We start from the raw sequence: 26,526 nt of genomic DNA, 5'->3' as shown, positions 1-26,526 counted from the left end.
ATCCATTAACTCTTTCCAAACTGGAGAAGGGCTTGGAAAAACATTAAAAATACTTCCTTTCATCTTAGAATTAAATATATGTTTTTACTGTTCACCAGAAGTTCCATTTTATATACACACTAGCTGAATGCCCATCATAGGACAGTAAATGATGTTTAATTTTTCTTTTGAAAATTGTATCTAAATAAAAGTTTTATCAACATGTTTTCAGAAAAAATAATTATACAGTAGTTTAGAATTTTCCAACATTGAAAATGTATTTCTGATAGATACCTCCATTCACAAAATAGCTTTATTCAATTAGTACTGCCCTCTATCAGTGCAAATTTTCAATGCTCCACCACTAGCCTTCCACCTCCAACTTATGCAAATCCACACGAAAATGATCGTACAGCAGCTCTCCACCAATAAAACCTATATAAATAGATGCAACCATAGCAGAGAGAAAGCATTTTCCTACACTGGAAATGTATTTCTGATAGATATCTCTTCTCACAAAATAGCTTTTCTCAATTAGTACTGCCCTCTATCAGTGCAAATTTTCATTGCTCAACAGCTAGCCTCCCACCTCCTGCTTCTGCAAATTCACATGAAAATGATCGTACAGCAGCTCTCCACCAATAGAACCTATATAAACAGATGTGACCTTAGCGGAGAGAAAGTTTATGTTCATTAATGGCAGGAAATAAGTTCAACAAAAAGGATGTAAAATACCACTGGCAGAACTTTGATCAGAAGGAAGCTGAGGAGAAATACATGCAAATAGATAGTCAATTTAAAGCTTTTGACAATAACCAAGTAACAGCTAGTTTTGGTTGATAAGACAATGGAAGACAACCAATTGGAGAAAGGCTCTACTTGCAAAATAAGCATGTAGAGCTATTTAAATCACTGTAAAAATACACCAAACAGTGTATAAAAATTAATGTTTTTGGCCAAAAATTAAGTTCTCCCACACTGAAGAGCAGGCCATTGGTCTTGCTGTTTAAGAGTTCACTACCTGATGCTATCTGATCCAACTGCTCCTAAACCAAGAACATCATTGAAGATGTCCGTACTACAAGATGTTATAAATTTCCAACATTGAAAATGTATTTCCAGTAGGTACTTACCTCCTCTCACATAAATGGTTATTCACGTTCAGTGCTGCCCTCTATATGCAAAATGTTTTTAACAAATGCCACAAGCCTTTTATCTTCTCTCGATTGGAATTGACTGATTCCAATGCCTCTCTCATGCAAATCACCATGCAACAACCCTCCACTAATAAGAGTGTGACATACTCTCATGACACATGACTCCCTTTATTCAATTCTACCGAATTATCACTTCGAATTTTGGCAGAAGATAAAAGCACCAGTTTTCAGTGGGGAGGAAGGGTGAGAGGAGGTAAGTACCTATCAAATGCATTTTCAATGTAGGAAAATTATAACTTCCAATACAGTACATTACCTCTTCTCACATAAATAGCTAGAATCTCACTTTGAATAGGTGGAGGTACAGGTGTGAGGAAAAGAAAAAGCATTCTATGAAAACCTCCAAAGGACACTCCCTAAGATGAGACAGTCAGATTCTAAGATCAGATGTGGGGGAACTGCACCAATTCTGAACCAAGTATACTCTTCGCCCATTGTAAAAAGATGTCGCATACATGGGTGGAAAACAGAGGAGCACATCCAACTGGGAGAGAACTATGCCCTGAAAGTGATCAGAGCCATGCAATATTTATGAATTTCAATCCCACAAATTATAAAAGTGGGTAAAATGAAAAGGATGTGCCCCTAGGTGTAGAGTGGCTAGGGCACAACGGATTTTACGGCAAGTCAACTACATCCAAAACCCATGCTGCTAGGAACCGACATCCACAAAGGGGTAGGATGAGGATCATACAATCAGTAAGTCAACTACAATCCAAAATCTGCCCACCAGGATACCGACATCCATGTGGGAGTAGGAAAGAAGATCATACTATCAGCAATTGGAGTACAATCTAAAACCCAGGCCACCAGGAACCGACAGCCATGTGGGGGTAGGAAAGAGGATCATACCATCTAGTACCTCCCAACACATGAACAGCAAACATGTGAATATGATAAATTGATAGATCGATCCAGAAACCTGACATCCAATATCGAAAATATGTCAACATAATGTAAATCATCTCCCTCAAATGTGAAATTGACTGAAACTACCCCAAGCACATTAACAACCTCGGAATAAGAAACATAGAGATATAAAGGCAGGGAAAGAACTGTAACAATCCGCAAGTACCTCCACCGTGACCCACAACACTGATGGAGTATAAATGAGGGAAGAGTATAGACATCTGTAATACATGTGTGAGGACTTATGTTGATTGGTTATACTCTAAATCCTAAACCAGTGCACTAGGAACCAACATCCACGTGGTGGTAGGATGAGAGATCCTAATCAAAGGGATGAACTACAATTTTGACGTCTCACTCCCATTTGTTTTTATGTTTCATATTGGGGGATATCACGTCACCTACATCAGTAGAACACCATCATCCTACTCTCAACTGAATGGTTTTATAATCATTTCCATTTTTTGTTTGTATTTCATTAACCCATTCAGGAGGATACCTCCATAGTCTACCACCCCAGCAGCTTGGAACTGGAAAACGGTAAGGACTCTCAAACTCTACTAGAAGAAAAGGGGGGTAAAATGAGGTGGAGAGTCCGGAGAAACGACAACAACTGAGTCCAATGGGTAACTATGAAACCCTATTTTTAAAAGCAGATCATACTGATTTATTCAATACAAGGCATGACAGGGATGGGCAGCTATTCCCTTCTGCTTTACCCATGTAGTCCATGGGTGGGTACAGTCTAGAATGGGCAAAATTATGAAGCAATTCTATTGCAAGGATAAACCTATAAGCAATCGTGTGGAACACCTCATCTCTAAAGTGTGCATTGTGTGGCCATGGAAATATAATATCCAAGTTGACATGGCTTGACAGTGCATATTTAAACAGTTAAAGAATACCTGGTCATTGTCATGATATAAAAGACTGTTTGATTTAAATATTAGTGATTAATTTATAGTTGTGAGTGAATATTTTTATTATTTTTAAGTTTTCTTATAATAAGAGTTAAAAGCAGACGATCGAAGAAGGTTTTGTTAATAACTATTTGGTGTCATGAATATAGAAAGTGGCCAGACGACTATGTAATAAAGATATAAATAGCGTGAGATGAGCAGGGAGCAGTAGACAGACAACAATAGACAGAACTAGCAAAAGAGAATATAGTTGTATGAAGTTAAATACTGCAAAGGTGATAGGTTTAACATTTAATATGTTAGAGTGAAACTAATAGTATAAAAAAAAAAAAGAAGGATAATTTCATTCCGACAAAATGTGGTTCTAAAGTAATTGAATCAGCCTGGGTAAACTTTGACAAAAGTAACAGAGGATCTTCAGAAGAAAGAAGACCAAACGAATTATGATAATTTGCACCACAACTGTTAGTGAATCACATACAGAATGCTAGTATGATAGTAATATAGAGAAAGTAGTTCGACTTGTCAACTGAAATTCTAAAGTAATTGAATAGGCCTAGGTGGACTTTTGACAAGAAGAAGAGAACTATATACAAATAGTGTTTATGATATGCCTGTAATCTCTATAGTGTGAAGACTTTGTTGTATATACGTTTAACTTGTTCCAAAGTAAAGTGTGTGCTGTTTATTCATCATTGAATTTATTGCTAACAAGTCACAGACACCTACTGTAGAAGAATCCTCAGCCCAACAACAACATAATATATATTTATACTATTAAGAAATATAAGTAAAAGCCATTTATTTCTACAAATGGCAAAAAGAACAACACACACACACACATATACATATATATATATGTATATTATTTTTAAAATCTGACAGTCATGCACCACTCACCACAGGGTGGGATACAAACAATGAGCATTAATAAAAAAGAAAATGGTCCCTGAAAAGGAAAAATTAGAAAATGAAAAAAATAGCCTTCAAAGTCTCACTGAATTCTGATAGTCTAGAACGGCTACAGGCAGAAGACGATAACCCAAAGAGGAAGAAACCTCGATCTGATGTAGTGAGCGATGAATGTATCATGGGTAGTCCACATGCCGATTGAAGAAGTACCTCCAAAAGACGATGAAGATGAAACACCAATGAAAAGGTAAGGTGTCAAAGTGGGTGAGAAGACACTCGGAACAAAGTACAGGAGGAAGACAATAAAGAGGAAGATGCCAATCTATTGAAGAGCCAAACCCAATTGGCAAAGGAGGAAGGAGAAAGAACACGAACAGAGGTAGGTTGCCAAGGAAGAAAGAGAAGGGAATGGACACCACAGAAGGAAACTGTGCAGTCAATATAGCAGAGAAGAACATGTACAGGACATAAAAATCTGGATCAGGATGAGGATAAAAGTGTGAAACAAAAGGAAGGGAAAGTGGCTAAACAGAGGAGTTATCCTCATGAGCTGCCAAAGTGTTAGGGAAGAAAAATTATCCAAAGAAGGAAAATACATAGAAGGATAAAAGTATGTGAAACATTGATGGCAAAAGACAGACCACTGACATCCACAGGCAATTAGGAGAAGGAAGGAAAACATAAGGGAAGGTGAAACAAAGAGCACTGGGAGAGTGTTTTGGACGTGGGCAAAGTGAGGCAGTGCAGGACCCCATTAGTATCCCCATCCAAAAGAGCAGCCTTCCGTGGCAGATGACAAGTCTGGAAGGAACACATACACAGGTAAAGTGTAGGAGAGGTAAATACATGTGAGATCAGGAAAAATGAAAGTTGTAGGACAGGACCATCCAAAAATCCGAGACCACGGAAACAGAAGACCCTCGATCCAAAAGTCAAGAGAGGAAATCTTCATGACTAAAAATAGTGGGTTGATCAGGGGAAATACCCTGAACCCAGAAACCAACGACAGAAAAATTACATTTGCATAGAGAAACTTCCATATAGTAAGTACAAATAAAACAAGCCAGAAAAGAGACTAATCGTCGGGAGAAGCCAGATCACCTCTCCAATGACCAGAGGAAAACCAGGTGTGAAGACAGAGAAAAAGAAAGTCTGGATGAAACACTGGTGACTGAGAGTGGTGAAGAAGGGACAGAGGAAAAGGTAATGAAGGAGGAAGTTTGAGCTGGAGATGCCACAGAAATCACAGCTGAACAGCCGAGAAAAAGCTACCAGAAGGACTGAACACAGAGTGTCAAAGATGAACGAAATCACTGGGAGAAGAAGGAGAACCAGAGGATAGACAAATGTGTAGGTCCAATTGTGGCTGAAAACATAGATAGCCAGAGCAAGACGATGAGGAACCGGAGACCAAAACCAAGGTAATTTGTGGTTAAGGGATGTAAAAAAACCTTAAAGTAAGGAGTATCCTACTGCAGTCCAAACCACTGGAAAACAAAAGGATCGAGAGATCACTTCATCTGATAAATGTTGTCTGGACAGGAATCCAATCCACAACAAGAGCGAAAGCACCTGGAACATGACATGCAATGATAGGAATATCAAGCATGTAGACCCAAAAAGAAGATCCAAAAGATGAATACAGAGAGATGGAAAATGGGTGCTGCCCTGGTGATTGAGATAAGCAAGCACAGATGAAAAGTTGTAATAGATCATTACCAGATGATTTCTGGTCCAATGTAGAAAATGAACCAAAACACAATCTACAGCAAGAAGCTCAAGGACACTGATAGGATAAGACCTCTTGGCTGCAGACCAAAAACCCCAAATCTTCCAGCTGATCAACCCATGTCTCCCATTCAAAAAGGGTCGCATCCATGAAATGTGAAAAATCGGTTGAGGAATAAGAAGTGGGAAACCCGCCGATATGTGAGTCATATCTACCCACCAATGCCGATCGATGACAAGGGTAGAAGAAAATTCCATTTGTTGTGAAAATCCCCAAAAGAGCCCACATATGAGCCTGACCTAAGGGGATAAGGGCTACCATGGAAGATTACATTCCCAAAAGTGATAAAACTTTGCAAGCTGTAATCAAACTGAAAACCCATCGAACAAAGTCGAAGAGGAGAAAGGCAGGCTCAACTGAGATGGGTGTAGAAATAGAAAAACACCCAAATGGACAAGATATTAAAAAGGTCGCTGTAAGGACTTCTCAAACTTGATTAACAGCCCATTATAGCCATCTCCATGAGCAGTGGATAAGGGTAATAGTCAGACTCCTGTTCCGAATAAGCAAACACTAACTAGTCAACCAAAGAAAGAGGAAAGCGTAACCCAAGAGCATATAACTGATAAATAAATGCTCTAAATGTCCGACAAAACATACAGGGCCAAAGCAGAGAAACCACTCCGTGGAGAATAAACCGAAGAGAGGGTCACGAGTGATAAATTATCAGGATATGCAAATCATCATTTGTGACATTCCTCTTTGTCATCGATAAACCTGGAGAAAAAGCCCACCTAAGGGTGAGAAACAACTCCAAGGAAAAATGGGGTAGATTGGAAATTAGAATGAGGTGGGACAAACCTAGTACAGGCCACCAGTTTCCGGTTTGGTGCAAGGACAACAAACAGCCTGGAATAAAGGCTGGAGAAAGATGATGAACAGGTGCAACGAGACAGGAAAATCTTGTACCTCCTAAGACAGACGCAGGCTGGTGCCAGGATCCCAAGTCATGGGGAAGAAAAAGGGTACCAGGGACAAAGAAGGTGGGGAAATAGTGAGGAAAAGTTCCTCTGATAAAACCCAAAGAATCCATGGAACAGTAGTGAAAGATCGCCAAAGGGTAACAATACAATATAGTCAAACTCCCACTGGACCAGAACCTTGTGGTTAGTCTTTGGTACTGTTGGCAACATGCCCATCAAAGGTGAATAAAACAACGAGATGAGAAACCCCTAGAAAGGAGACAGAGCTGGGTAGATAAGGACCAGGATGGGAAAAAAAATAGGGGCGTGTCGCGACTCCAACTACGACAAATGTGCAACCAAAGAGAAAAGGGTCAAGTGTTGGTGCACAGATTTTTTGCATAGTGAGAATAGCTATGTGAGTGGAGGTAATGTACCCTATCAGAAGTGACAAACTTTTCTTATTCAGTATCTATATAAGTATTCATTGCTACCTCTCTCAGTGGAATAGCATAGTTAGGAATTGATGCAAAATGTATAATGTTAAGTAAAACTCGTAAAGTAAATTTCACGAAATGTGGTAACAGATAATCTATTTGTTGTAGTAAGAGATTTGATGAATATTATTGAAGGTCTGATTAATGAACAATTACACGGTCAGACAAAGATTTTGATAATTTTAGTATAGAAACTTTTCAAGATACTTTAGGTAATCTTAATGTAGCTGAGTACTTTAATAATTTACATTAAAATATTATATGTGTTTTTGAATCTCAGTCTGTGAGTCTATTCTTTATTCTAATTGTAAACTTCCTCAAGTTAGTGACTTGTGCACTCCACTTGTGACTGTATACCTGGATTTAAATAAATCTGTTTGAACTGGTGTTAAAGTTGAACCCAAATGACCAGACTACACGGTCTCCCATTACACAGGTTCCTTAGTACGATAATTTTATGTGTTAATTGAGCTGACAAATATTATTTGAACTTGTTTTTTCTGAATTAACTCTGAAACAGATATTTAATTATCCATGGTTTTTGATAGGGGTAACAATCACAAAGATAACATTTAAGATTCTCCTTTAGTAAGTTACCTGGTTTGCCTGTTAGATAAAACTTTATAACAATTTCTTGCATACTGTTTTTCTAGAGAAAAACCTACATAAATACACATAATGAGACCATATTTATTTAAGAAATACAATGACTTTAATAATTTACTATAGAATTTAATAACCATGATTCCAAGAGTGATCATTCATAGAAAAATTTTAATAATGCTTAGAAGAACAAGAATACTGTAAATACCTGTGAAATAATGGCTTGGATATTTGGCATTTTGAACAAACCTTTATTCTTCATGAATTAATTACTTTGCCACAAATAGAAAAATCTACAGAAGAGATAAGAATTGTCTAAACTCAGCAAGCCTAGATTCTGATATACTTGGTAATAATTAAAAGAAACCAGTTGTACTATTAAAATAGGCTAATTCATAGAATCACATTATAACATCTAATTTTCAAAGTTTTCCCAGATACACTGATTTTTCTAAAGATCATTTATGAAGTAATCTCTAGAAACTCTTTACTTGCGACTTACAAACAACTGATGTACCCAACTTACCCTAATTCCTGGTGGGATCATTTCTGGGGTAATATTTGGTAGAAGAAGGACTAAAAGATTTTTATCATCAAAACTACATTCTCTCAGCATGTAAAACGCCTTAACTGCTATGTCTGCATTGTCATATGAGACAATCAATGAGCCATATTCATAATAGATTGGCCCAATCTGTTTGAACCTGTAGGCTATAACAATAGGAAAAGCAATATATCAGTGCATACATAGAAATCTAAGTACAACATTTTTTTTAAAAAGCTATTTTTGCCACATCACTTTTCTCAAGAGGTATTTAGGGAGTGTATCTGACTTGCGGGTTGTGTTTTATGTTGTTTGTTTGTTGTTAAGCACAAAGGTACACCATGAGATATCTGCGCTGTGCCCATCACAGGTATCAAAACCAGGTTTTTAGTGTTATGAGTCTTCAGACTTACCACTGAACCATTTTATAAAGTTTACATGCTTTGGATTGATTTTGAGATCATGTTGCAAGCTTTAAGCTGATGAAAAGCTGAGCTACATCCTGAAACATAATGTCAAGATGAAACAAAGGCAAGTACATAAAACACAGTCCACATTACTATCCCTTATTTAAGAACAAAAAGCACTTTAAAGGAACTATGGAAATATATGTCAAAAATAATTAAACAAAGTGCTTTAGGGGTGAGTCAACATTAAAATTAACACAAATAATTAAAAACCTTAAATGATTTTTATTAAGTAAACATCATCCATTGTGCTGAAAAAGTAAAATAAATGCATTTCTAATACATTTTATTAATCATATTGAAAATTAATAATCAAAATGGAACCCAACAGTAGCCTAAAAATTTAAAAAAGTAAAGCTCTTACCGATTTGTGTTATAAATTAATATTTTAAACAGTGCAAAAAATCTTATAAATTAAAGCTAAGCAAACTAATCAATTACCTACAAGTAGAAATTACACTGATTAACCTAACTGATTACATTATGATTAAGTCATTAATCAAAATCAGTATTTCTGATTATTACTGTTTTAAATTATACCAAAAATTAATTTAATTGAATTTACAGTTAAGCCAACTGTCATAATAATAATAATCATGTTTCTGATTATTACTATTTTTGATTATTGCAATTATTCATGTAATTACAGAGCCATAGGAAGTGGTAAGGCCAGTCAAGCCATGGTCTGACCACTTTTTCATGGCATGTATAGCTACAACTTATGTATTAAAACTAGCTTCATTTAATTCAACACATTACATTGTGTGTATGCAGTATTTGTAATTAAAATGGCTCACGATTCAATCTCATAGCATTAAATTTTCAAAACTGGGGAGCATGTCCCCAGACTTTCCTAGAAACAGCAATGTGGCAATGGCCTGACTACTCAAAAATTGCTTCCTACAGCAATGAATTGAAATATTGCCACCAAACTCACTTGCTCTGTCTTCATTATGGCTAAGCTCCTAAGGTTATCTACTAATTTTGAACTGCTGAAAAAAGAGAAAGCAAGTGTCTGGCAGCACCTACCATCAACCTTTTTCTTTCTTTTAAACTGCTGAACCAGAGGGAAGGCAACTGTGTAGCACCCATTGCCAATTTTTTGTTGTTCTTTCTATTGAGCTGCTGACTAGAAGGTAAGCTAATCAATAACTCGAATGTAAAAGATTAATGGGGCCATCAATTAGCCAATTAACAAATACCACTAATCACCCAGCTTCATTATAAAATGTGCTCTATAGGCTGTTTTACAATATATAAAATAATGAAGAATAACAAAATTAAGTTATCAAAATATGATACCCTATAATGCAAGCACTTTCTTCTTCAGGGGCAAACTAATTATCCTAAAATTGACTTTTGAATCCTGAAGAGACAAAATACAATACATTTGGATATTTCTAGACATAATTTTCTGTTTATTTCCTGTTTGAGTGAGTAATCTCAGTACAAATTTAACAGTTCATATTTTAGCAATTATTTATTACGAGTTGGGGGAACACATTCATTAACTGTACTTCATAAATCTAAGCAGCAGTAGAAACATCCTATATCAAACCATTGTTTTCTATAATTTAGTCTGAGTAAAATAAAACAAAGCACAACTCACTATGCTATCATCTCAAAAATATTTAGGGAAATCAGTAAAAAAAATATTTTAACAATCTTATCTTTATACACTTTGCTCATACTTCAAAACTGACACATCTATAAAAAATTGTGAACTAAACACCTACGTTTTCCCAGCATATCAATGAGAATCTTTTCATACTGTCGTTGCGAAAGGTTTGGAGGGAGATTGCCAATAAACAGTGCTACTGTAATACCAGGAGACTCATCTTTCTGTTGCAGATAAAACCTCGTCAAGCTCATTTGCCTAATAGATTCCTAAAAATAAAGACAGAAATAATTAATTTCTCAATTCCAAAAATTCAGCCTCTAAACAGACAATGTATATACAACACCAATAAGCATCTGAATACTAAATATAACTTAGAAGGAATATAAACAAAATAGATAGAGAATTATTACTGGATTAAAATTACCTAAGGTTATTATTTTTAGTGGCTATATTTCTCAACCAAAAGTATTTGACAGTGGAATTCTAGAGTTACCAATGATCAACCAATGATAATTTATTCCTGCTCATTAATTCAGTGATCTTTTTATTAAATCTACTTGTCAGTACAGCAACATAGTTGCTAAACATAATTGGACCGTTTAAAATTAGAACTATGATTTAATTCCTAATTCTCCACATGTGGTTCTTTGGAAAATATTTCAAAATAGGCCAGATGATTTCAATACTGTATGTTTCTTTTTGGGCAAAACAAAAACATTAAAGGAATTAAAATAATCTCCCTTTTGATAAATAATTATCCTATTTTATTCATATAGTGTTCTTAGACATAAAACATAGGTTATAATTAAAATTTCAATATATGTTTTGATTTCTTAATTTCACATGATATATTTAAATAAATTCTCAATCTTCACTTTTTTTTGTATCATGTAAAATTAATTTACTCCAAATTGTCTATTTTAGACTATTTGTATCCTATGTGGTCTTCTCAATTTGGCACAAGTTACACATTTATAGTATAGATATTGTTAATACATCATAATAAACTTGTATCTTCCAATCTTCTTGCTTTATTGACCATCAAGTGCCATAACACATACCTCAGATCAAAATTCCCTTTTTAATGTATATTCATTTATTGTTATAAAGGTAACTAAGATGTAAAAATTAGAAGATCATTAGGATTGATAAGAAAACTTGAATGAAAAAAATAATAATACAAAATTTGCTCTATGAAGCATGAGCATAAGCTGTTAATGTGTTATGTAATTTGATACTGCATTTACCATAACTTGAGCTCTGGTGTCATTGGGTGTTACACTAGTTTAGTAGTTAAAACACAGTCCTAAGAACAATAAAAGAATAAAATTCAATGAAAACACTTGTGAAAAGCTGTCAGGATAAATAATTGTAATTGTATGTTACAATCTGCAGTCATTCTAGAAAAAAAATGTTCTTTTGGTTTTATTTCATATTTTTTAACTTTTGCTACAATTAGTGTTATGGTAGAAAAAATAAAAAAATAACAGATAGAATATAAAGTTTTACAAAAAAAACTTTTGATATTCAATTAGGAGGTCCTAGAAGTTACATAAGAGAAATATGAAAACTCTAAGATGAAAAAAGTATTTGCATTCTTAACATGAAAATCACCTTACATCCAGACTAGCCAGAGTTTGTGTCAAACCGACTTCATAAATTCACATATGCTTAGGAAAATATTTGTTAAAAAAATCCAATTTTTTATGTACAATAGATGTGTAATGTTTACTAAACATTTGTCAAAGTTTGAGAAGACAGAAATAGTAAATTCCAGATTACGGTAAATATTAATTCTTTAATAAAGTGTCAATCTGCTCATGCACGTAAGATTAACACAGATTACATCTATTTTGACTATGTATAACATTTCACTTGTAGTGAGTGCACTAGCAATCAAACATTTATTATTTAAGAAATGCTGCAAATCACCTACAATTTCTTTTTTTTTCCTTTTTATTATTTTCATCCAGAAAATCAAAAAGAAATTTCTGTTTAGACACTTTCACCTTCAGTAGGAAGCATGCTACCTAATAATGCTTGGAGACGGCTTGAATGGGTAATGAAGATAATCTTTAATATAAGTTTAACATAACAGCAAATGTACAACGTTTCGACAAGGTTCTGTACATTTCCTGTTATGTTAAACTTATATTAAAGTTTTTCTCCATTATCCATTCAAGCTGTCTCCAAGAATCATTAGTCTCAAAGTGGGTTCCTCGTCATTGAATGTGGCGTACTTGTTTTCATAAATATACTGAATGATCTGCAAGTAGCATTCTTTGTTCAAAATCTGTACTAAGATGAGATTAATCAGCTGAATACTAAAGAAGTAGACAGAATGGTTCTAAACTTAAATAATTCATTATTAGTTGTTGCAAAGTCCTTAACATATTAGTCACGTATAATTTATTGCAACAAGAGCAGTTTTAGTAATATCTGATTTCTGAAATTCCACTTCAAACAAAAGCTAGATAATGAAAATTTGTATTTACTGACAATAGGTTTTGCTCACTTCTACAAACTAGTAAATGTCTAATTTTTATCCCAGGTTAGACAAGTTTCATTACTCAGTCTATAGGTAATCAAATGAAACTTCAATATTAATCTAGTTTTTGTAATTAGTTCTAAGGGTTATATGTTATACTGGTAATATTTCTCAAGCAAGAGTTATTCAAAGTTGAAGTTCAAGAACACCCTGGCTCTGTTACTAAATGTACAGTTAATGTGCTTGAGTTCCACAGATAGAATCTTGGACCCTAAATATCCCATATAACATAGTTACTCAATGACAAATCACAAATTACCCAGGTTTACATTCTTGCTTCCATGTCTATAATACTAAATATTAATCCCTACATATATTCCTAAACACTGAATTGATCAAAGTCTAGTGTCAGATTTAGTATGGCTATACTAATCGATTTAAACACAGTGCTGTTCAATATCTATATGAAAACTTACTATGGTTACATTATTTAATTAATGTTATTCAATGAGTAAGTAGAAACTTAAGGATAGATAAACTTCTAAACCTTGTTAAATCTAAACTTACTCTGGCTATAATCCTACAATAAGAACTATTCTATTTGATTCCTGAAATCAGGACTTTATCTAATAACCATGCTGTATTTTCAGTATAAACTTATTCAAAGATTGTCCACACTTACCATGGTTACATTCAAAAATCCAGTTATTCAATGTCAAGCTTAAACTTCCCCTTGCAACATTGATATTTATCCCATTTGAATTTGATTTTAAGCTGTATGTATTTTTAAAGTAGAGTTAGTCAAGTGTAGATCCAGAACTACGACGACTGTTTATCAAATACATTTTATTCAAAGTCTAATCTTTACTTACTCTGGCTATGTTCCTAAGAAGTTCCCATGGACACTCTTGATTGTCCATAATTCTTTCATGGACAGCTGAAAAACCAATCATTCTAGTAAACAACTGTAACATTTACATTACATTATTTTTCCAGTATAAAAAATTCAAAAATTAGTTTTATATATTTTGAATATAAACATTAGTGGTAACATATTGTGACAAGAAATGAAGTCAGAAAGTCTAAGAGTACAGTTTTGATTTTAGAAAATTAACAGGCAATATTCTAACAATTTAAAGATGAAAGTTTGATGTATTGGCAGTATTAAATAAGATGAGGAGGTTAAATGACAGCCATGTTAAAATATAGTTTGGAGAACACGGGAAATTCACAAATCAATTTTTATGGTACACACTTTTGAGTAGTGGTGATGATTAGAGTGCATTCTCTAACAAAATAAAAGTCAGGAATAAAAAATTACCATACAGACCAGAAAGGCTAAAGCTTAAGAGTCTATGAACAAAATGAACATTATTTGTTGGAATAATCTTACAGCCTCTGTCCAGAGAAACTTCATTTAGTCGAAATTTATTCAAATTGGTTGAATCAAGACCAAGTTTTTCTAAGGCCTGCACCATAATTTCTTCTACACTTGAGTCAGCTGTCACAGAAACAGTGACGTAGGTTTCAGTTACACTGTAAAAGAATGCTCTTTTTTACCTTATCACCCAATATCCATTGGTGTCATTTCTTAACAAATAATCTTAAAATAAGTTCCAAACTACTTAAATAAAATATTCAAGAAACTTATATTCTGAAGGTACTTAATGCATGAAAAAATCATTATTTCAACATTTACAAATATGTATGTAAGTGTAATTAATACATTTATTTGAATCAAAAGTATATTTCCTACAATGTGCATACAATTAAACTGAGGAATAAGTATATACCAAGAACCTGTCTTACTAAGATTACTAAATGACTGACAAAAATTAACATTTTCCTAATCTGAAAATGTATTTCCTTCACATGTTTGCCTATGAGATTTGCATACCACTAGCTAACTCCCACCTAAATTTACATGTTTGATGTGATCTGTACTGATCTATGGTGACATCATCATGCTACAATAGCCTTCCACCAACAGGATAGCGACACAACCCCCATGTACAGTAACTACCTCTATGCATTTGCACTCACAATAGTTTCATTTTTAGATGAGGCAAGAAAACAAAGGTGCACCAGAAGTGCATGGGTAGGAATGTGTGAGGAGTTGAAAATCTATTGAAAATACATTTCAGATTAGGAAAATGTTAATTTCTGAGACAATAACTCACCTACACACAGACATGCATTAATCCTATGTTGAAGTGGTAGATGGGCTAGTGTAGAATTTTACCTAGACAAGCTCCCTTCAGAAAGCACCTGAAGAGAAAATCCATGTAGTGTGACACCCAATGTCAGGAGATTCATAGGAGCACACCCTTGGGAGAGTGCATCTTGTCTCGACCAGGGTATACTATTCATCCAACACTGCCAGAGAACATGTGATAGTGGAAACCAGAAAATCATGGTTGAATAGTAAAGTAAAAAAGGAAGAAATATGGTTCACAACAGGATGGGTGGGAAGAAAGGGGTGACAGAGGGCCCAACAATAAAAAACCCACCACTGCCTTTGGTAGACAAAGTGTAAGGGGAATAGGAATGGGACAAGAAGAAGAAGGCTACATGATCAGACAGTCTGGCCTGATGGGTGAGGGATCAGACAAATCTCACACGTGAAGAAGAAGAGACAATATCCCTTCATGAAAAAGGGATGTGTGGGGCTGAAGCAATAAAGAGGGGAAATTTGGTGTAGGAAGGGGGCCTGGATGCTAAGCAAAGAAGAAAACCAAGGCTGAGCTAACTGAAGAGGCACCACCAGGAGGATGCAACAAAGAGAGTCATGTATCAGGGAGAGGACCCAAGGAAGGATTTGAAGAGGAGGATAGGGATGTATACAAAAGTGAGACCAGGCCTGACTGTGAACATCACCAGCCAGAGCCGAAGGAAGAGGAACAGATGACCAGAAGAGAGGAAGCTTGAAGTTGAAAAGGGTGGGAAAGGTGTCCATGAGAGGTGTGCCCAACTGAGCACAAACCCAGTGAAAGACCTGGGTGTGGAGAAACCACTCTGAGGGTAGAACACAGTTTGGCTGAGGCAGTCCACAACAAGGTTCATAGCTCCTGGCACATAACAAGTGATAAGATGGAGTCAATGGGAATGTGCCCAGAAGAGAAGGTCCAATGCCCCAAAACAGGTGCTCCCTAGATAATTAATGTGAGAAATGACTGGAATTGTTGGAATGGATTGTGACCAAGTCATCAAACAGAAAAGGTAGGAAAAAGGAATAATAGCAAGAAGTTTGAGCATGTTGATATGGGGTGAACTCTCGTTCTGGGTTCAATTGCTAGATAACATGTTGACATTCAGTGATATGCCCCAACCTGACAAGGAGGCACCAGTGAAGAGATAGATATCTGGTCTGAGTGGTTGTAAGGGAACACTGGATGTAGTATTGGCACGGTCTAGCTACCAAGATAATTCCAGAGTAGAGGTTCACAATCAAGGATAATGGATCCTGAGAGGAGATCCAAGGTCCAATAAAGGAGGCACATGTGTGTGAACAACAAAGGAATGAGAGGCTCCAGAGAAACCAGAGTTCCCAAAAGAGAAAGAATCTCTTGTGTAGGATGAGAATGAAAAATGAAAATATAGTAACCAGACATTCAGTGGCCCACAGCTGAAGAGAAGAATGCTAAGCCTGACTGAAACAAGAGTCTAAGAAAACACACAGACATACCAAATATTGTGTGAGTATGAGATAGGACTTGTATATATGAACATATAAGGGGCTTGATACTATGTCAAAGGGAAGAGCATGGAAATGGAAGATGCAATTTCAATGGACAAAATCTAGAGGACAGCACAATCCACAGACTGAGTGAAAAAGATGACTGGAGAAAAAAGAAATTCTCCAACTAGAATGAAGGAATGTTCAGAAAATGGTCGCAAGACAATGTATTGATCAGCAAAGAGAAGTGGAGAGAGAGTGATTGTAGAAGAAAACACGAAAAACTTGTCCACTGGCTTAAAACCAAGATGAACAGCTGGTGAAGAGAGAGAAATGGGTACCCACTGAGCACGATTCAAAAGGATAGTCACTGATAAGAAGAGCAACAAATCAACCATTGATTAGCAGGAGGAAGAGGAAGGATTGAAATCTGGAATTGGAAAGGTAGGAGTAGACTGAACCAGTTGAGGAACAGGAATTGAGGGACAAGGTTGAGAAAGACAAAAAATATGGGAAGATAATGAGAACTTAAGCCAGGCAACTTCAGCCTGGGTTTATAGTGAAACATGAAAAAACTGAAGACTTGCAATTGAAGAAAGGGTGCCCAAAGAATACACATACACAAAAAAGGGGAAGGTCTACTTTAATGAAGAGCACACCTAGACCCAATGAGTCCCAACAGTAAAGGAACTAAGAAGGGAGAGAGTAGAAGAAGAGGAACAGATGAAGGTGCAAAGAGACAGGAATGAACCTCCCCAGAGTACAATGAAATGACCATAACAAAAGGTGAAGGGAGGAGAGGTAACATAGGAAGTTGGTAAGAAAAAGAGGAAAAACGTGAAAATTGGGTACTAGAGAGTGCAAAATAGAAGGCAAGGGGAGTTCACTCCCCAAGCAGGCAAAAGAGATTCTGAAGACATGGAATATAGTAAAGAAAATGTAGAATGGTTGTAAGTCAGGACAAAAAAGTTACAAGTATGAGGGGATGAAGCATGTGGGTGGAAGTGTGGAGCTGTTCCAGAAAGAAAACAGTATAAGCCCTAATATCATGAAAAGGAGGAAAGACAAAGCAAACACAAAAATTGGGTTCAAGGAGTAAAGAAATGGAAATATTAAAGGACACAGGGGAAGGATAATGAAAAGAACATACCTGAGAAAGCGTAACCAGAAAAAGTTTAAAAAGTTAAAGGTATTCATACATTGGTAAGGCATTATACAAAGCAAAGCAGGTTAAAATCGTTGTCCAAATAGCTACTCCCAACTAAGGAGAAGGAACATAGGCTGAAGGGATTGGAGGAGGAAACCTACTGTGAATGAGGTAATCCACTACACATTGAACAAAGGCTGTAGCTTCTCCAACATTTAACAAGCCTCCAGAAACTATAGTAGAAATATGACCTGTGAGTTTAACAAATAAAGGTCACCATCACTTGAGAAATCATGAAAAGAACTAAGGCTTTTGAAACAAAAGCTAAAGAAAATAAAAACCAAAGTTTCGTTAACAGATGCAAATTTTACCAAACTGAACTCAGATGAGAAATTTCGAAAATATCTGTTCAACCTAATGCCAATGGAATGAATGAAATAATCAGGAGTGCAAATGCATAGGGAGTTACGTGCATGAAGGTTGTGTCACCCTTCTATTGATGGAGGGCTATTGTCACATGATTATGTCATCATACACAAGCACAGTTCACAATAAACGTGAATTTAGGTGGGAGTTATCTCAAGGTTAGTGGCATGCAAATCTCACAGGCGGACAAATGAGGAAATAACATTTCTGTGTACAAATGTGAGTTATTACCTTAGAAATTGATTTTTTAAAGCTGTACTAAAGTAAGATACATGCATTTAGAACACAGCTCAAATGATACCATGTGATGATTAAAAGTGTGGAACATGACATTTATAATGGAATTTTTGGGTCCTTTTATCTTACCATTTAGTAATCTAAATTAATTTAATATGTGAACAATGTTATGGTATTGCAACAAACTGGAATATGAGTTATCAATTAAGCCTCAGTGTCATGATAATGGTAAAGTACGAAATTTGGATTTTGTTTTTTAAATTTATGATGTACTTAGATGTTATTGATATCAATAGAATACTTCAATTGCTCTATTTTGTTAGATTATAGCTTTCTTTTGAGAACAGTAAGTTAAAAATGATCATTATTTTGAACCAAAAATATGCAATTTGGTTGAATGTACTTCTCATAATTGACAAAATGCTCGTAATATAAACTTAGTGCTTACATATCTACATATACAGTTATAATTATCACACAAATACAATAAAGTTTCTCTATATTTAAATGATAGCTAATTTTTCTCAAACTAGAGTTGAGATGAATTTTAAGTTTTGCAAGAGTAACACAAATTCAAATATTTTTTTCATAACATATCTACGTATGATGTGCTTTATTACAGTACTATGATAAATTAATTACAAGAAAGAGAATATAGAACATGAAGAATGTGTTATGTTGTACCTAAATCTTTGATGAAATAAAAATATAGGAATATATAATAAATTATATTTGGTACTGCAAACTTAAATGTCTTTTGTGTCATAAAAATCAATATTTTTGAGAAGAAAATACATCATCGTAACATGTCATATAAATAATTTCAAACCTCTTACAAAGTCAATTTTTACTTGTAAACAACAAAATATATGTAACATTATATCAAAGAATTGGAAACATACCCTAAATTACCAGGATAGACTTTTAAAGAACCCTTTTCTGGTTCTGGTGGGCGATACCTTAAGAAGATAGCCGGTCTTTTTCCTTCTCGCCGTGTTAGGCTCTGCACTGGTAGAAAGTCCCCAAGTTCTTTTTCATTGGGGTCTAACATGACCAAAAAAAATATAACAGAAGTTAAGTAAATCAAATCAGAGTATTAAATTAAGTATCAGTATATAAATCAATAACAAAAATATCTTCATTAAAATAATGGCAATGTACTAAACAAGTGTATGACTAAGACCTTTTTCACGAAATATTAAAATAAGGATTTGGCAGAATAATTCTTCCCATGACAAATATCTGTCACAGCAAGTACAATAATCAGATATAATCTATTAAAGCATACATCTGTTTCTAGATTTACAATTCTAGTTTCTTTTATTGATTTGAACACATAATATCTTTATTTTCTTAACCATTTCTTGTTCAGTATAGTGAGTGCCAAATGTTTGTACAAAATTCCTAATACCAAGACCAACTCTACCTATTGTACCTAAGAGATCTACTAATATTGGAGAAATATTATGTTAGTGATGACTGAAAAACCAGTAAAAATTAATCATTTCAACATATCTGTTGTATTACATTATTTTTTTATTATTTTATCCATTCATAGAGATATTTGAATATCTTTATGTGCTACAAAGTATCAGCATACCCCACAATGATTACAAGGTATAAAAAAGGCTTAACTCTTCCTTGTAAGGCTTAATGCAAACACACCAGATAACAACTCATTTTCATGAACTTGGCCTGATGTACTGAAGCACACAAAAGCTAAAAACTGGCAACTTGCTATTAAGTTAAATAAAAGTCCAAATATACAGTTTTTCAGTAGATTATTTATCTTTATTTAACTTTTTTATGTGGCCACTCATGTGGTCATCATTGGATAATTGTCTCTATTTTGTGAAATACTGCACAAGCATTTTGTTCCAATTTAGAAAACATATAGGGGTGACACCTGTGTTTTGACTTAAATTAAGTTTTAGTTCACAAATAATTAATGCTTCTTTTATTTTTCTTCTATTAATGTTGTTCTCATTGCATAATATTTTAAAGTTGTTAATGTTAACTGGATGTTGATTCATTGTGCAATGAGAACATTAACAGAATTTACCTGATGAAGGCCACATGAGTGGTCAAAACATTGTAAAAAAAGTTAAATAAAAATAAACATCCTATTCAAAAAATTTATCTTTGGACTTTTATTTAAAGTGTATAGTGGATTTCCTCTCCACACAACAAATGCTATTAAGTTAGTAATATTAATGTTCAATATTCTTATTGTACAGTTTCATCAAGAAATCAGTACTGCACTAAACTGAGATAAGTACAACAGAATGAAACAATGTATAACAACATACAGCTCAGACAGCATATAAGTAAATATTGCTGAAAATTGGCTACTGTTAATCACTTTTAATGTAAAAGTCAAAAGAAAGAATGCTACTTAAAGAAACACTACAAAGGAAGAACTTAGAAAAAAGAAAAAAAATGTGTAAACTTTTTTTTGAGAATTAATGAGTTAAAGAAATTGCTGTTGCTAAACTGTCCATTTCAATATAAGGGCTTTACTCATCAAAAACAGGTACTATTAATCTTTTAGAAATTATCATCAGTTTATTGTTTCTGTATTACCAAAAAACACTTTTAAATGTTATTATAACAGTAAACATTTTTTGAAAATACTTTTCTTCAATTTTTCTCAAAAATTCATATGCCAGTTATTTTAAACTGATGGCACAAAAGAAAATATATTAATCAATTTTTTATACCACTTCCACAGAGAAGTGAAAACTTACCATAAACATCTATCAAATAATAATTATTAGGATCATCGTGGATGTGGAATGCTCTTAACGCTGCACCCTGAAAATAAGACATAAATACTAATGTGAACATTATAGCAGATTTCTGTTGGCATATTTCTTTCAAACTCACTGAATCTTCACTGTGAAAGATGTCAATTCTCAGTAATTATTAACACAGTTTTTCTATATATTTTCTGTTACTATTTTACTGTATTTTTATGTAAAATGACAAAAACAACAGAAAACTAGAAAAACAATATCCTACTCTTAAATAAGTACTTAGAAGCTTTTTTTCTGATAAGGTAATATATGAATTCAAAAACATACAATGACTTGTTCTTTCATTGCTTTCTGAGAAATACTGATTGTCCTGTAGGCTGACCTCTTCATAGAGGAATTTCCATCATATACTCTGATTAATTCTGAAAAATATTGAGTAACATTTAATTATCCTCTTTACACTAAATACTCATTTCAACAGAAAAAGAAGCATTAAATGAGAAATCTCTATAGACAAAAGTTAAATGCTTACCATAATCTATTCTAGTTAATTGAAATAAATGTAAAACACGTTCATTTCAAAATCAGGCTAAGTTTTATAAGTTAATCTGATTTGGTGTTAATGCTATGAGTTTTTAAGTATATCTCTTTCTTTATTACATACTTTATAAGATGCTAAATTTAACCTGTAGTAAAATGTTTTACTTTGAGAAAAATTTAACCTTTTCCTTTCTGAAAACAATGAGCAGTAGATTAAGTCAATTTAACCAAACCTTTAACTGTAAAAGTTACCTTCTTCTCGGTCTTTTTCTCTTGGAGATGAATAATCATCATATTCTTTGTTCTTTACGTCTCCACTAGAGGAGAATTCTTCAGATACACTCCTTGCAGCTACATTAAAAAAAAAGCACAAAAAAACAGCTGACAGTAAACCTCTACATAATATCACATTTTTATCTCACTTGAAATCCACAAGTTATAAAAAAATCACAAAATAACCAGAAGTATACTTGATATGTTTATACTTTTCATACATAAGATGAATTACATAATATATTCATATGACTTATAAACTGTTAATATAATTAATCCTTATGAAAAGTAACCTGAGAGTAATTCAAGCAACTACTTTTTACTAGATCATTAATAACATACTTATTACTAATTTTATATAACTGTTCAGAATATCACTGAATACGGTTATGTAAAAATGTATTTTTATTTTTGTTACTTATAATATTAATACTATTCAGCCTGATTACTTTTATTTAAAAATTGCATACATGTACATATGCTAATAAAAAATCATTTTCTTAAAACGTTTAATTAATAGATTAAAAATAAAATAAAACATTATCTATACGATTATTCAGCCACTAAGATGACAAAACAGAATTTGTTTCTTTATGAACTATTTCCTGTCTCCCACATCTCGCAACAATAAGTGACAAATTCGATGACGAGGAACCCACTTTGAGACTAATAATGGCTGGAGACGGCTTGAATGGGTAATGAAGAAAAACTTTAATATAAGTTTAACATAACAGCAAATGTACAACGTTTCGACAACAATAAGTGACAAAGTAAATATATTTTCTGCTTTATTACATTTTAATTTTTAAAATCAAACCAGTTTTTCTTCTCTTCCACTTAACTTAACTTTTTAAATATTATTTTAATGGTATATTAATATAAATAAAAATGTCTTAACTGCTTCAGAAAAATCTTAAATGAAATACACATGTATAATATTACACTTAATTTGTTTGGTATAAGCACTTATGAGGTATATGAACACACAAGAAACTTACTGATTATATCTAATTCTTGCATCTTACAGTAACTTTATTCTTGAATGAGTTATATTAACATATCATTCATTAAAGTTTAATCCTTTGATTATTCTGAAACTAACAATAATTCAATTGATTTCATTTCTCTTTGCAATATTTTCTTTAGAACCAATTGTATAATACCAAACTTATGAACTATAAAATACCAATGGTATAGTAATTTTTGTCCAACCCTGTATAATACATGCTTGCTTTGTTTTAGTGCATATGAAAACCTTCAGTAATATCATTAAAATAACATATCTGCTGATTTAGTTGATGCAGATAATTAAACAGGGGTGTGCAATTTAAAAACAACAACAAAAAACATTCTTGTCCATTTCACAAAATGCTAGGAAGATCTATTTACCCCCCCCCTCCTCACAGTCTCATAAAATACCCACAATAATCAATTATAGCTTTTAGGATTTTGTTTTTAATAAATAATGAACAACAGTCAAAATTGCTGCACTCATTCAGTCTATATTAGAAAAGTGTGATCTTAAAAAATAATAACATAGTAAAGAATGAAGATAACCACAAACTCAAATATGCTCCCCAAAAATTATCATTTGTAAAGCAATAAAAATAATGTTTCAAACAAAAAGACTTTGTCAGATTGTTTTGTTTTTTTAGAGCAAATGCCACACTGGGCTATCTGCTGTGTCCACCGCAGGGAATCAAACCCCGGATTTTAGTTTTGTAAGTCCATAGACTTATCACTGTTCCACTAGGGGACTCTTCATCACAAGAAAATGAACACAATCAATTAATGAGACTAATAATAATTTTTGCTTCCTGAAAGTAAATAATGAAAACATAATTCCACTAAACATACTTGCCAAAACTAAACACATCTGATTTTTGTGCATAACACATTGCAAAACAGAGATAATAATTTTTATTTCTTCTTGGTTCACTTTTCACATATATTTCCAAGCAATGTTATTGTGTTTCTGTTTTCATGCAAGTTGATTTCTTTACCATATATATATATATGTTAAATTTCAGACTATTTACTTAAATCATTTACTTTAAAAATGAATTTGGCAAGGTACTCTATATTCCAGAGTCTGAAATTTGCATTGTTTAATTAACCCTGACCAGCTAAGAGGCCTATCGGCTGACTAGAATAACAAAAAACTATTCTAATAGGACTTGTTGAGCTGATTAGAGTTTTAAGCATTTTTCCTATTTTAATCTGTCATCAAACATATATTTTTTATATACTTTTTTCCTAAAACCATCGTTATGTTTCAGTCTTGTAAAAGTATTTCCTTTTCTTCAATCTCCCAAATGGAACCTTTAGTTTTTCTGGAGATCGTTGACCTATCATTTTTAAACATTATGGAAAAATTCCTATGATGTATAAAAAGAAAAGGAGGTTCCTGGTACAAGTGAATGGTGGATTGATCTGCATGAAGTATAATGAATATTAATATCTAAATGGAGAAATACCTTACCTTTTGGTCAATATCAAAATAGTAATTTCAAGTCAAAATTTTTTTTTGTATATTTATCTGGATTAATACAAAGATTATGTACATTCGAAAAGTGATATAATTAATACAATTTTATTTAATGTTACACATATATGCACATACATACTTGCAATTGTGTCTTGATGATGTGTTTTTATGTTTCATATTTACACTGTATATATCCAGATGTCATGTTAATGCAAAATTCTGCATTATATATGAAGGAAATTTTAAGAAAATACAAAAAGATAAGAGCACTGCATTTCTAAAATGTAGATATAATGAGGCTAATTGGTTTAAATTACCAACTGTTTTTTTTGTGCATAAAGTGCAACATGAAAAACATTCCACTGCTCAAAAAAAAAAAATCTGTATGCATATATCCAAAAGCAATAAAATTTTGGTAACAAGAAGTGAATCTAGCCTTTTGTTAGTTCATGTCCCTTCGATAAGAATTTAAACAGTACTGTCATCACAATAAAACTAATGTTATCTGATTAGAGTCTGGGATTTCTTATTACTTATTCCCTATTGGGTTTGAAACTTTGTAATGTAAAGGTATAATAATTAGAATTTCTATTACATTATTTTAACTTAGGTTACTTTAGAACGATGTGTTTGAAACTGCTTAATCTAAAACTAGCTGTGACCTGCAAAAACATTTTCAGTAGTTTTCATGCCCTTCACTTGAATTTTCATTATTCTATCATTTTCACGCATGTCACTTAAAGCTAGGATTTCATGCAGGTATTATGTGTTAGATTGATAAATCCTGGTCTATTTGAAAAAAATTACACAGTCAGGAAAACAAACTCACATAGACATAACTTTATTTAAGAAAACTACACATGTAAAGTAAACAATAAAGTAAAATAATAGTATTTATAATTGTGTATAGAGTATGAAACAGCTATGAGCATTCAGTGATGACACAATTTTAAAAGTTGAACAAAGAAACTAAAATGATGAACAAAATCCATAGGAGAGAAATAAGTACCTAAAAGGTGTTTATAGCAGTCAATGAAATGAACCAAAGCCAAATTATTACAAAGTAAAGTTGTAATGAAGGCACACTTAGCTGAATATGCCGAAACGTCTGAATGTATGTTCACAAAGTGATAAGTATAGGATTTTGAACAAACTTTGCATGCATATTTTAGATCTAAATAATTCAAGAAAGCCTATAGAAATTGTATTTATTGTAATGTTTATTCTTCTTTAGGAAATTACAGGCAGGCTAAGTGTTGTTTGTGAGAAATACTTTGCAAATAAAAAAACTAATGTTGAAATCGAAGCCAGTCATCACGTGATGACAATGACCTTGCTCCATAGTGTACCATACTCACTGCATTAAAAAGTTTGAGTAAGCAAAAAACAGGTAAAATGATTCTGAATGGAAAAAACCAATACAAAATCTGGACTTCTCTGACATAGGCCTTTCTAACAATATGAGATTTGTAATGTTTGATATTGGAATTTGCAAGAAAAGTTCCATACAGGCAACTGCAAACATATTATCTATATAGATACTATATTATAATTGTTGAAATTTCTCTTCTTTCATGTAAAAAATACTAAAAATGTAGTTACAGTATTACACGGCTAACTTTCATAAAGTTGACATACATCATACTCATCATAAAAAATAAAATATTACAGTGGCCAGCATGAGAAATTAACCAGTGTTGTTAATACAATAGTACTATATTATTTGAATAGATTTTCTAGTTTTATTTTTATTCATTCCATAATTGCTTTTAAACTTTATAAGATAAAGTATGATTATCAAAGTTTTATTCTACAAAATTAATAGATACTAGACAACCCATGACCCGTTGGGTCACCCACTATTCAGAGGTTATGAAGAATTCAAGCTAATTTCAATCTTGCACTGAAATGAAGGTTTATTTTGAGAAAATTTAATTAAATATTTCAATCCATTCATGTTATTCATAATTCAAGAAAAGATATTTGATTGTTGATCGGGAGTAAAAGTAAAGACCATTTCATTCGTCTATTATGTTGTGGTCTTCTCTCTTAAACCTTATACAAATAACAAACAGTAACACTTTATTTTTTCTTCAAATTACCTACCATAACCAAGGCACATTATTGAGAAATTC

General features: G+C 33.2%; 1 protein-coding gene across 4 annotated transcripts in view; it reads right to left on the bottom strand.

Annotated features, from left to right (window-relative positions):
* Nucleotides 1-26,526, bottom strand: part of LOC106478054 (diacylglycerol kinase theta-like) — an 82,032-nt gene that overhangs the window by 19,933 nt on the left and 35,573 nt on the right. For all 4 annotated transcript variants that reach the window (XR_002609817.1, XR_002609816.1, XM_013938564.2 and 1 more), the window contains exons 7-14: nucleotides 21,883-21,981; nucleotides 21,418-21,512; nucleotides 21,082-21,148; nucleotides 19,237-19,378; nucleotides 14,242-14,384; nucleotides 13,721-13,785; nucleotides 10,476-10,626; nucleotides 8,255-8,439 (exon numbers count right to left, since the gene is read on the bottom strand). Coding sequence is in view for 2 of the 4 variants with exons in the window: in XM_013938564.2 (XP_013794018.1) it covers nucleotides 8,255-8,439; nucleotides 10,476-10,626; nucleotides 13,721-13,785; nucleotides 14,242-14,384; nucleotides 19,237-19,378; nucleotides 21,082-21,148; nucleotides 21,418-21,512; nucleotides 21,883-21,981 (947 nt within the window). In the remaining 2 variants the exon portion in view is untranslated. The remainder of the gene's footprint in view (nucleotides 1-8,254; nucleotides 8,440-10,475; nucleotides 10,627-13,720; nucleotides 13,786-14,241; nucleotides 14,385-19,236; nucleotides 19,379-21,081; nucleotides 21,149-21,417; nucleotides 21,513-21,882; nucleotides 21,982-26,526) is intronic.

Source organism: Limulus polyphemus, unplaced genomic scaffold, assembly GCF_000517525.1.
Source record: "Limulus polyphemus unplaced genomic scaffold, Limulus_polyphemus-2.1.2 Scaffold176, whole genome shotgun sequence".
In the NCBI taxonomy this organism is placed as follows: Eukaryota; Metazoa; Arthropoda; class Merostomata; order Xiphosura; family Limulidae; genus Limulus; species Limulus polyphemus.
Note: the sequence above shows the minus strand (reverse complement) of the source record. Positions and strands in the feature narration are given on the sequence as shown.